At 37.9% G+C, this 13,629-nt stretch overlaps 1 protein-coding gene across 2 annotated transcripts in view; it reads left to right on the top strand.

Annotated features, from left to right (window-relative positions):
• The window catches only part of MFSD8 (major facilitator superfamily domain containing 8), a 35,032-nt gene extending 32,849 nt beyond the window's left edge, over positions 1–2,183 (top strand). For both annotated transcript variants that reach the window (XM_058550046.1, XM_058550047.1), the window contains exon 12: positions 58–2,183. In XM_058550046.1, coding sequence (XP_058406029.1) covers positions 58–264 — 207 coding nt within the window. In that variant the 3' untranslated portion in view covers positions 265–2,183. The remainder of the gene's footprint in view (positions 1–57) is intronic.
• Positions 2,184–13,629: the final 11,446 nt, after the last annotated feature.

The following is a 13,629-nucleotide window of genomic DNA, read 5'->3' as shown; positions in this document are numbered from 1 at the left end:
GTTTTTTAAATAACTCAACTTGATATGATCTGCTTCTCCCCTCCCCACCCCCCACAGGGTGTGTACATGGGCTGGTTAACAGCGTCTGGCAGTGCAGCTCGGATTCTTGGACCTGTGTTCATCACCCAAGTGTACACTTCCTGGGGCCCACGATGGGCATTCAGCCTTGTGTGTGGAATAGTGGTGCTTGCCATCACACTCCTGGGAGTGGTTTACAGAAGACTCATCGCTTTTTCTGTAAGGCATGGAAGGATTCAAGAGTAGCCTAGCTAAGACAGTAATGGAAAGTACTTGCTATGTGGGACTTCCTCTTCTAAGGCTCTGCTAGACAATTGCTATGAGTCAGTTTCCAAAAAGCAGGCTGCAGATACTGTATATTTTGAATAACAAGAACATTTATTGAATAACACAGGGAATTCTATGTGTAATTATGAATAGTAAGATAATATAAAAACATTCTGGATCATAATTTCCTTATCTTAAAAAGAAATATTCTTCATATAACACCTTTTTTTGGGTTGCATGAACTCTCGAGTGAATGGACGATAGTCTATAAATGTGAAGTTGTACTCTTAATTCAAACTGTAGAGGCGTCATTAAAATAATGAGAGAATATCTATGCAGTGAAACCGCAGGAGAGTTCTGTATTGACTACCTATAACACAATGAAATCATAAAAATTGTTTACCTAAATAGGTGCTTTTATTTGAAGGTACCTACTTTTTATTTATTTAAAAAATGCACTTTCTCTTATTATCAAGTTTCTTTATGAAATAAAAATCATAACTCTTAACTTTTCCACTTAACCATGACTGCCATCCTACCTTACCTTCTGTAAGTCATTGTTTTTAATACTACACCTTCTGTCTTATTTTAGTTCAGGATCTCACTAAGTAACCCTTAAGTTAATAGATGGGTACGAATAATGCTAATATTTGAGCGATAAAGAGCGTTAAGAGATCAAGATGGATTTCACTACCTTTAGTAGAGCTAGCTACTTTTTTCTTTCAGGTACTAATAAATAATTCACTTTAGAAACATAAGCCCAGATATGTGTTATTGCAAACTGTTTATTAAAATTATTGGAATTCTTCAACTCCCTTAAATTCTGGAGAAAAACTATCACTTTCATTATTTACTTTCCCATCTCTCAGTAGTGTCAGGGAAGACACAACAGTTTTCAATCTATGTCTGCATAGCTATTCAGAACTGCAGAATTTGAAATTGGATAGGCTGTGATAGCCCCAATCTAGTCATGCTAGTAAATATTTGAGGCAAAATGGCTTTAATCTAACAGTTTACTGAGTTTACTTGAAGCTGGCTAAATCATACTCTCTGTGTATACATTTCTATCTCTATATAAGTTGAATGCTGATAAAAGGACCTAGTACAGAGCTATGTATATGGATAATCAGTATTACAAAAAATGCAAAAATATTTCTAAATACTTTTTCAAATGTTTCCTACTCTAAGTTATAAATATTTTCAAATCTGAGAGTAAACACTATAATCTGTACTTTATACTAAGTTTGCTGTACTCTTTTTTTTTTTGGCTTGAACAACAGAAATTTATTTCTCACAGCGCTGGAGCTTAGAAGTCTGAGATCAAGGTGTTGGCAGGGTTGGTTTCCTCTGAGGCCTCTCTCTTTGGCTTGTAGATGGATATCTTCTCCCTGTGTCTTTTGTTTGTTTGCTTTTTCCAGCTTTATTGAGATATAACTGACGTATAATAGTGTATAAGTTTAATGTGTACATGTTGGTTTGATACATTTATATATTGCAAAATGATTACCACCATAGCTTTAGCTAACACCTCCATCACATCACATAATTACCATTTCTTTTTTGTGGTGAGAACATTTAAGAGCTACTCTCTTAGCAACTTTTAAGTATATAATACAATATTATTGACTATAATCACCATGCTGTACATTAGATCCCCAGCACTTATCATCTTATACCAGGAAGTTTGTACTCTTTGACCAGCATGTCCCCATTTCCTCCACCCTCTAGCCCCTGGCACCTGTCATTCCATTCTCTGCCTCTAATAGTTTGGCTCTTTTAGATTACACATACAAGTGATATCATACAGTATTTATCCTTCTCTATCTGACTTTTTTCACTTAACATAATGCCCTCAAGTTCCATCCATATTGTCACAAATGATAGGATCTCCTTTCTTGTGGCTGAATAATATTCCATTATATATATGGAATATGTGTATATATATATTTTTTCACACACTACGTCTCCCTTATCCATTCATCCATTGTTTCCATCTCTTGGCTATTATGAATAATGCTGCAATGAACATGGGAGTACAGATATCTTTCCAAGATCCTGCCTTCATCTCCTTTGGATAAATACCCAGAAGTGGGATTGCCGGATCATATAGTAGTTCTATTCTTAATTTTTTTTTTATTGTGAAATTTTTGTTGTACATTATTGTTTATCAATCACCATATAAGTGCATCCCTCCACCCCGTGTGCCCACCCCCCACCCCCCTAGCCCCTGGTAACCACCTAACAGTTCTATCTGTCCATGTGTTGGTTTATCTTCCACATATGTGTGAAATCATGCCTTGTTTGTCTTTCTTTTTCTGGCTTATTTCACTTAACATAATACCCTCCAGGTCCATCCATGTTGTTGGAAATGGGATGATTTTGTCTTTCTTTATGGCTGAGTAGTCCATGGTATATGTGCACCACATCTTCTTTATCCAGTCATCAGTCCAGGGACACTTGGGTTGCTTCCACGTCTTGGCTATAGTGAATAATGCTGCGATGAACATAGGGGTGCATAAGCCTTTTTGGATTGTTGATTCCAGGTTCGTTGGGTAGATACCCAGTAGTGGGATAGCTGGATCATAAGGTATTTCTATTCTTAATTTTTTGAGGAACCTCCATACTGTTTTCTATAATGTTTATACCAATGTACCTTCCCACCAACAGTGAACAGTGGTTCCCTTTCTCCACATCCTCACCAACACGTGTTTTCTCTTATCTTTTTGATCATAGCCATCCTAACAAGTGTGACGTGATATCTCATTGTGGGTTTTTTGTTTTTTTGTTTTGTTTTTTTTGTGAGGAATATCAGCCCTGAGCTAACATCCATGCCAGTCCTCCTCCTCTTGCTGAGGAAGACCGGCCCTGAGCTAACATCTATTGCCTATCTTCCTCCTTTTTTTGCCGTTCTTCTCCCCAAAGCCCCAGTAGATAGTTGTATGTCATAGTTGCACATCCTTCTAGTTGCTGTATGTGGGACGCTGCCTCAGCATGGCCGGACAAGCGGTGCATTGGTGCGCGCCCAGGATCCGACCCCGGGCCGCTAGTAGTAGAGCGCGTGCACTTAACCGCTAAGCCACGGGGCTGGCCCCTCATTGTGGTTTTGATCTGCATTTCCCTGAGGATTAGTGATGTGGAGCACCTTTTCGTCTACCTGTTGGCCATTTGTATGTCTTCTTCGGAAAAATGTCTATTCAGATCCTCTGCCCATTTTTTAATGGGATTGTTTTTTTTGCTTTTGAAGTTTGCTATACTTTTAAATCCAACTTCTTCAGCTCTAGTAGAAGGCTTAATCTGACAGAAATCATCCTATGATTAGATTCTAGAGATTGTTTTCACTCTTCACCTCCCATAGCAAGACTGCTTCAGTTAGATTATCAGAACCATAGCCAGTTTTCTGGCTGTTTGGTCAAGTCCTGGGATCCCTATTCCCTGATGTTCTGCAGCTCCTTCCTCTGTCTTATATTTTTTGGGTCACTTCTAATCCTAAAGAGTAAACTCCACCTTTGGTTTAGATTGTGTGCCTGATAGAAATAACAACAGTAACAGTAATGATGAAAATTATAATAGCAAACATTTTATAGAATTCTTTCCATATTCCAGGTGAGTGTAATGTACAGTTTAATTCTCATAGCAATTTTATGGAGTGAAGGTACTATTATGATTCCCATTTTACAGGTGAAGGAACAGAGAGGCACAGAGAAGTTAAGGTACTTGTCTAAATAACAGTCTGTCTGCAGAGTCCATACTCTTAACCACTCTATTTTTCGTAGTGGGGAAAATAGCCCAGAAAGTAGTAATAGCAGTTGATTAATTGCTAATTGTAGGGTAAATTAAGTTACTTATACCAGTGACTCCTAATAGCAGAAATATTTGAGAAACGTAATTTGAAGCCCCCTGACTGGGGCGTTTAAAATCTTAGCATAATAGTTAGCCTGTTTCCATGCAAGAATATGACATAGAGAAGTTTCCCAACTTCATTGAAGATTTATAATATTGAATAAAATTCAGACAAACTATAACCTTGCAAAAATGACTACCACCTTCCTTTTTATTGAGAGCACTTTCTTCTCCAGATGATTATACCAGCACACATCTTGGCACAAAAGAAGATAAGGAAGTGACATGGGGTTGAGGAAAGAGCAGGGAGGTAAAGTTTGAGGAAAAAAATCACCTAGTTGACGTCTTCAGTGGGACAATTTGAGTATAAATTGAAAAAGATAGTAGACCCTAAGGCATGAAAAACTGCTAAAAATAACGTATATTTAAGAAAAGATGTGGGCTGGCCCCGTGGCTTAGCGGTTAGGTGCGCGCACTCCGCTGCTGGCGACCCGGGTTCGGATCCCGGCGTGCACTGACGCACCGCTTCTCTGGCCATGCTGAGGCCGCGTCCCACGTGCAGCAGCCAGAGGGATGTGCAGCTATGACAGACAACTATCTACTGGGGCTTTGGGGGGGAAATAAATAAATAAAAAATCTTTAAAAAAAAAAGAAAAGATGTTTTTGAAAACTTAAACTTCATAAGAAAGAGTGATTTTCATATTCTGAGGGGATTTATAACTTCACAAAGATCTACATGCTACCTTGCTAAGCTTGGCTACATTTGAAATAAACTCCAGGTCATATACGACTTTTCTCTTGCATAAAGTGAAATAAATCTGCATGTAATTTATTGTTTTGGAGAGGGTAAACTGCTTGTCTGCATCTGTTCAAGAATAGATTAACTTATTTTGAGAGGAAATTTTTGGTAACATTTTAGACTACTGATTTTTTTGTAATTTAATGTATTTTACATTGTAAATGTATATTTTCTAATAAACAAGATTATTATATATGTACCTTAAGCCTTAAAATTTTACTTATTCATACTTTCACTATATATTGAAGGGACACCCACTATGTGTCAATCACCATGTCATGGTTGGGTATAGAGCAGTAAACAGAGTACACAGAGCCCCTACCCTCATGGGACATACTGGCAGGAAAGTCAGAGGTTAGTCAAATGATTACACAGACGATTATCCTTGAGGGAAGGGTGATGAAAGAGAAGTATAGGGAGTTATAAGAGTGAATAACTGGGAATCTGAACTGACAGGAAAGTTAGGGAATGTTGCTCGATAACAATTCCAGAGAAAAATGGCTCAGGCAGAAGTATCCGAAAAAGCTCCAAGTAGCCAAGTTTAGCTTACCCATCCCTGAACTGACCAGATGGGTAGGGGATGGAATCCTCTACTAACCCAGGCCTGGATCACGCATCCATTCTGGGAATGCAATTGTTTGTGTCGGGGAGAGGAAGAACCCTGTCAGGTTCATCTCAATTACATGGACTAAACAGATTTATAACTGGACGGAGAAGAGGCAGTTCCACCAAAGAAAGGTTTTCTGAGCTGAAAAATATACTTTTATCCACTACACCTACACCGCCCAACTGTTTTCATATCATTGCAATCATAGAAAGTACTGTATGCACCATTGTGGAAAATGCATGAAGCTGCTTGTACCCAGCTTCTACAGTCAACACAGGCCCTACTAACAACTCGGAGCACTGAAGGGATCAATTAGTTAGGAAGCATGGTACTATATATACCATGTTAAGTATTTTGGACTTTATTTAAGAGAAATGGGACAGCTTTTAAGGTAACATGGTCTCTAAAAAGAAACCTGGGCTCCTTGTAGAAATGGTTGATTCCAAGTGTGGGGCAAGATGAGCCTGAGACACCTTGTGCCAGAAAGCAAGAGAGTTATCCAAGACTAGAAGTCTTGCCAAAAGGACACAGGAGTCAAATAAAAGGACTCCTACTGGCCAAAAATGGGACAATTAAAGCATTGAAAAGAATAATACCTACAGTTGATTTAAACACATCAAATGTGTGAAAACCTATGAATGAGTTCATAATGAAATTAAAAAGAAACTCATTGGTCATCTTTGGAGGTTGCTAGGGCTTGAGCTCTTTATTCTAAAAGCCAGAAAATAAAGACTCAAGTGTCTATTCTGCCTTTCCTATACCTAACTTCAGGGTAATCAAATATTGATGAGGGAAAGTAATTTTCTGTAGAAGAATGCACGCTAATAAATACAAAGGGAATAACAGAATTAGACCAATCTCCATTTAGCAACCTCTAGTGAAATAACAGATATGGACAACAATCATCAATGAATGCTAAAACTACTAGGTGAAGGAGGGATGAGGCTGACAACACCTGAACTCACTGATTATTCTTAACATCATTAAAAGTGGGTAAGCATTATGTGCCTCCTGATTTGCTGCAGCAGGAAGTAGACAGCACCACCTATGAAAGTGTTCCTGGCCCCCTCCCAAAAGTTGAACCAGAATCGAATCAAGCCTGTGGATATAAACCACCAGTTTATAGGAAATACAGAAGATAAACAAATTAAATGCCACCCCTAGGACGTAATCATCTAAACCCAAAAGGTGATATATTCTATAGACAAATGATCCAGTTTCTTTAAAAAAAAATGGCATGGAGGGCCAGCCCCACGGCTTGGCGGTTGAGTGCGCGTGCTCCACTACTGGCAGCCCGGGTTCGGATCCCGGGCGCGCACCGACGCACCGCTTCTCCGGCCATGCTGAGGCCGCGTCCCACATACAGCAACTAGAAAGATGTGCAGCTACGACATACAACTATCTACTGGGGCTTTGGGGAAAAAAATAAAAATAAAAATAAGTTTTAAAAAAAATGGCATGGAAAAAATAAAGGTTGAGAGCAGAAGTCACAGATGAAAATAAACTTGAGATATATAAATCAAATGCATTATATAGACAATATTTTGGATCCTGTTTCAAACAAAGCAAATGTAAAAGGATATACAGATATTTTTTCTGCTGAGGAAGATTCACCCTGAACTATCTGTGCCAATCTTCCTCTACATTGCATGTAGGTGGCCGCCACAGCATGGCTGACAAGTGCTGTATGTCCATGCCCGAGAACCGAACCCAGGCGGCTGAAGCAGAGCACACCAAACTTAACCACTCTGCCACCAGGCCGGCCCCTAAAGGGATATTTTTGAGACAATTGCAGAAATTTGAAACTGGACTCATCATTAGATGATATTAAGGAATTATTGCTAATTCTGAGATGCATGATAAGATTATGGTTATGCTTTTAAAAGGTCCTTATCTGTTTGTTAGAGATAAATACTTAAGAATTTATGATAGGGCCAGCCCGTGGCTTAGCGGTTAAGTGTGCGTGCTCCACTACTGGCGGCCCGGGGTTCATATCCCGGGCGCGCACTGACGTGCCGCTTCTCCGGCCATGGTGAGGCCGCGTCCCACATACAGCAACTAGAAGGATGTGCAACTATGACATACAACTATCTTCTGGGGCTTTGGGGGAAAAAAAAAGGAGGATTGGCAATAGACGTTAGCTCAGAGCTGGTCTTCCTCAGCAAAAAGAGGAGGATTAGCACAGATGTTAGCTCAGGACTGATCTTCCTCACAAAAAAAAAAAAAAGAATTTATGATAGAAACTATCCATGTGTGAGATTTGCTTCAAAATACTCCAGTTGGGGAGGGGCATCAGTAGGAGGATGTAGGAAACAAGATTGGCAAAATATCTGTTGAATTTGGGTGGGAGGTACGTGGAGGTTCCTTATTCTATCCATGTTTTTGTGTGTTTTTAAATTTCCACAATTAATTTCAAGTGAGTTAATAACATAATCAGCTTTGTATTCAAGAATGATCTGGCTGCAGTGTGAAGTATGGACTGGAATGAGATGTAGAGGACATTTATCATGTCTGTGGCCACTCTTCATTTCCTGATGATCCTTCTCCATTTGCAGAACTTCTCACAGTGAGCCTCTCTTCTTAGATAGAAGCCAAAATTCTCTCTGATCCACCCTTGCAGCCAAAGCGTGAGCATGTGTTTCTGGTTCTGCCAGTAACATGCCTCCAACACGAGATTGCACAAGGAATTGAGCAAAAAGAGGAAGTGAGCAACATGAAAAAAACTGACTTTGGTGAGGGAGCAAGGGCAGTGCCTAAATTTTGGAGAAAGCAGTGGCAGAGCTTCTGAAACCTAGTCCCCTAGCTTCATCAGCACGGCTGTGGGATTTGTGCTGAGCAGGGGTGGCAGGGTGTCTTTTCTGGGGCAGCTCCTGCACTGTGATTCAGGCATTGTTTCTAGCTGCAAAGCCTGAATCTCCATCCCTCCTAGAGTTTCTATGAGTTAATATCCTTAAATAACTATATTCCCTGCTGATGTGTGCAACTAAAAACACTAACTGATATGGGGGCGAGAGATGTTTGGAGACAAGCAGGTTACTGCAGTGTTCAGATGAGGGATGCTGGTGACGTGCACTAGGGAATCAGCAGTGGAATTGAGAGTTGACAGCAGGTAAAATATATACAATAGAGGCAGAATTGACAGGATTAGTTAGGTGTTTAGATGAGGTAAAAGATGTCGAGAATGACTTCCAGGATTCCGACATGAACAGCTGGTAATACAAATGCCATTTACTGAAATAAACACTGAGGAAGAACAGGAAAGGACTAAGGCTGAACAAAATAATGTTCTTATAGACAACAAAGGCATGCCAGATAGGTATGCCCAGAAAACAGACAAAAACTGATGTCATATAAAATGAGCTGAAAGATATTATAAATGGAAACTTGAAAAAAATGACATAAATCATAATTAGAAAATGTGAAAAATCAATTTCTCAATGAAATTGAGAAATAAAACAATAAGAAGAAATAAAAATATTGCTGTCAGAGCTCTAGAAAAAATAAGAAATTTAAGAAATAATTTATTCATATAGGTAGACCAAATTAGAAAGAACACAAGAATATATAAGATACCATAGATAGCTTCATAAGGGAAACAAAAGATGGAGGAAAATTAAAATAACAGAAATAAACAGATAAAAATGATTCTGGAGAACGTGATGAATATAAAAACTAGGCACAATTTAACATACATATAGTAAAAGTCCTTGAAGGAGAAAATCAAAGCAATAAAACAAATTCTAAAAAATACAATTCAAGAAAAATTTGCTGAAATAAAAGAAAACTCGAATATATATATGAAAAGGGCAAACCAAGTCCCTGGGAAATTGACTCAGAATGATCTACACTGATGCATATTCTATTTTAAAAATTGGATTAAAAAAAAATGTGAGCATCCAACCAAAATGGCTATTACTTATAAAGAAAATCAGATTGCAATCAGACCTTGTGATGACACTTTATGCCAAAAGTAAATGGAATAATAACATATTTAAGATATTTAAAGAAAGGCGTTGTGAACCACTATACCCAGTCAAGCCTACCTTCAAGCATCAAGTCCACAAACGGTTATCATGAAGAACTCAGCGAATACTGTTTTCATGAGCTGTGAACAAGTTTCAAACTACCAAGATGATAAGAGACAATTCAGCACAAGGACTGGTAATGAGCATTTTATATATTACCCCTAGAACTAAGACTAAATGATGGAAATAAAGGTGACAGAATAATATACAATGGTTATATGTTCTGATGATGTCGTCATGGTAGAATTCCCCAAAAGCGGGGGAAGAATGGGGAGAGTAGAATAAGCTTGTTTGCTTTATTAGTATTTACTGGGAATGAAAGGGTATTACTTTAAATGTTAGAAAGAGGGAGAGGGAAGAAGTTACAAGATAATTTCAATATTGCTCATGCTAGAGAACTAATATAGGCAGTATGTAAAATTAAGGAAATCAAGGGTATTTAAAAGGTATTAATATAGAGGTAACGAGTAGAACAAGAACGAGTTCCCTAAATTCAAAAAACATACAACCACAGTGAAAGAGCTTACAACAGAGACCACAAAATAACTTAATTATACGTGCATATACAAGACATATAAAAAGTATATATATATATATATATATATAACATAAAACAACATGACAGAACTAACAGCAAACAAATCAGTCATATCAATAAATGTAAACAGGATGAACTCATCTTTCACAAGAAAAAGATTTTCATCCTGGGTAACAAAGCAAATTCAACACTAAGCTGTGCACAAGAGACATTCCACTAACAAACAGATTCAGAAAGGTTAAAATGCTGAGCAGAGATGCTCCAGGCAAATGCAAATTAAAGGAAAGCAAGGGTCAGGTCAGCATCTTGATCTCACAAGGTAGAACTCAACGAAAAACAGACAAAAGGCACCAAACGATACTTTATTATGTTCAACATTAAAATTACAAAGATAATGTTATTAATATCTGTGCAATCAGTAAGACAGTGATAATTTTTATAAAGCAGAAGCTAGAAGAGATGCCGTTCTGTCACAATAAAAAAGTTAATTTCATAAATAAATAAATAAATAAATAAATAAATAAATAAATAAATAACGGCCCGGCCCAGTGGCGCAGGTGGTTGAGTGCGCGCGCTCTGCTGCGGCGGCCCGGGGTTCGCTGGTTCAGATCCCAGGAGCGCACCGACGCACCACTTGTCAGGCTATGCTGTGGCAGCGTCCCATATAAGGTAGAGGAGGATGGGCATGGATGTTAGCCCAGGGCCAGTCTTCCTCAGCAAAAAAGAGGAAGATTGGCATGGATGTTTGCTCACGGCTGGTCTTCCTCACACACATACATACATACATGAATAAATCTGAGTTCATATACATACCAAAGACAAACACCTTATCAGTTAGTTACCTTCAGAGGTTGCTAAGAGCATCAACTCTCTATCTTGAAAACTAGTAAAGGGAAAGAAATAAGCATTTAGCCTGCCCTTTCTATATCATCTTGATTTCAGGTTAACCAAATAACCGATGACAGAAAATGCAGAAGGAATGACAGAATATCACCATTTTGTAATCCCTAATGAAATCATGAATCTAGGTTAACGACCATCAAGTGTGAAAGGCACATAAGTCAGACTGACAGCTCCTAAATCTACTAATCCATCTTAACATCACAAAGGGAGGCAACAAGTTATATATTCTTAGTAGTAAAAACAGTACCAGCTAAGAACTACTCTTATCTCTTCCTCTCTTCCCTACTGAAAAAATAAAAAATTGAACCTAAATCTAACCAAGTTTCTAGATCTTTTGGAAAATTCAGTAGATGAACATATTAAATGACACCATTGGGATGCCATCAGTTAAATCTAGAACAAGAGAAATGCTATGGAACAAATGACTTTCTGTATGATCTCATTTATATGGGGAATCTTAAAAAAAAATATTCACAGCTACAGAGAACAGACTGGTGGCTGCCAGAGGTGGGGGATCAGGAGTGGGGGAAATGGGTGAAGGTGATAAAAAGGTAAAAACTTCAAGTTATAAGTTCTAGGATATAATGTACGGCATAGTGACTATAGTTAGCAATACTGTATTGTATATTTGAAAGTTGCTAAGAGAGTAGATCTTAAAAGTTTTCATCAGAAGAAAAAAAATTTGTAACTATGTGAGGTGATTGATCTTAACTAAACTTGTGATCATTTCACAACATATACATATATCAAATCATTATGTTGTATACCTTGGACTAATACAATGTTGTATGTCAAGCATATCTCAATAAAACTGGAGAAAAAAGATTAAGAGATTTATCAACCAAATGCAGTGAGTAGATCTTCCTTGGGTTCTGATTCAAACAAACCAACTGTAACTTTTTTCCCTTTTTTGTAAGAATACCAGGGGGACATTGAGCATTGGCTGGGTATTGGATGATATTATGCAATTAAAACTTTCTTTTTAAGTGTATGTAATAATGATATTGTGGTTGTTTATAAAACAGGTATTTATGGATGCCAATGATATGATGCCCGGGATTTGCTTCAAAATAATCTAGCTGGGAGAGAATAAAAAGTGGTATAAATAATACAAAATTTGCCACATACTGACAACTGTTGAAGCCAGGTGATGGATACATGAGGCTCATTATACTAGTCTATTCTTATTCGTATGAAACTTTCCATAATAAAATGGTTTTAAAATGAAGGACTAAAAAGCTGATGGGATGGAGCTGGTTCACTTTGAATTTCCCTGTAGAATGATCTCGGCGAGACATTTGTTGGGGAACTCCAACTTTCCTGTTGGGCTGGACAGATTCTTCAGACACAAGTCTCCAATAACTTGACAGTGGCTGCCTGCACTCTGGGAGCTGAGGAGGAGGAGGCTGGGGAGTAGAGGTCGGGTACCTCTGCCTTCAGCATCCACTATGTACAGTCACTTAATCCTTCTATTTTCAGAATGGTACCCACCCTCAACTGTTATCCCCCACCCCAGTTCATAAATAATTCCAGGTGGAAACATATAAATCAAACTTCTCAAATTATAAATACAGATGAAAGGTAAAACAAACAAGTTTTGGAAGGTAATTTAGAAGAGTATCTTCACAACCTTTTGTGTAGGTGAAGAAATACTAAACAGAACCAAAAAAGCACTAACCATAAAAGAAGGCTGTGAAACTGAACTACATTAAAGTTAAGAATTTGTTTATCAAGACACTATTAAGAGAATGGGAGCCTAAAACGGGAGAAGATCAAAGGATACATATCCAGAACTCTTTTTAAATCACTAAGAAAAAGCCAGACAACACAAGAGATAAAAAATAAGAAAAAGACATCATCAGGCACTTCATAAGAGGACAAATATCCAATAAACATGTAAGATTTCAACCTCTTTAGTAATAAGGAAAATGCAAATTAAAACCACAATGATACAGTATTCTACACCTGTCAAACCAGCAAAATTTTAACAGACCACAACACCAGTATTGATGGGGATGTGGAACAGCATAAACCCTCATGTGTTGCAGGTGGAAGTATAAAAAAGCAGGCATTATCTAATGACGTTTGAGAGACTCAAATACTACGAGTCAGGAAAGTCACTTGAGTAAAACTCAAGAGAAGCTTGTGTGCACCAGAATATGTTCATACAGTATGGCTTTTACAGCCAAAATCTGGCAACAAACCAAATGTCCACCAGCAGTATAACAGATAAACAAATTGCAGTGTATTTATACACTGGAAAACTACACAGTGACCGGCCCATACAGAAAAAGGAAATCAGAGGGCTCAAGGGAGATATCTTCAAAAGGAGGAAAAAAGGGAACAACAATAAAACACAGATAGATTACCTGATGTATTTGAGCAAACAAAATAACTCCTGAAAAACCCCAAGTTTTTCAAGAAATGTAATTCTTGTGTAGCACATAGCTCATTTGAGAATATTTTCAAAATAACATAATAACGTAAACACTGAATATTGATAAACTACCCCTGTACCACTCTCTGGAAGAAAATCAGCAAAGAGAATAAAAGAGATTAAAGAAAACTCAACCTGAAACATGGTAGGAAAGGAAAAAAAACCAAAGTATGGTAAACACAAAGCACAAAAAAG

Source organism: Diceros bicornis, chromosome 11 (assembly GCF_020826845.1).
Source record: "Diceros bicornis minor isolate mBicDic1 chromosome 11, mDicBic1.mat.cur, whole genome shotgun sequence".
NCBI lineage: Eukaryota > Metazoa > Chordata > Mammalia > Perissodactyla > Rhinocerotidae > Diceros > Diceros bicornis.
The sequence above is the reverse complement of the archived record's forward strand: the minus strand, read 5'-3'. Positions and strand labels throughout refer to the sequence as shown.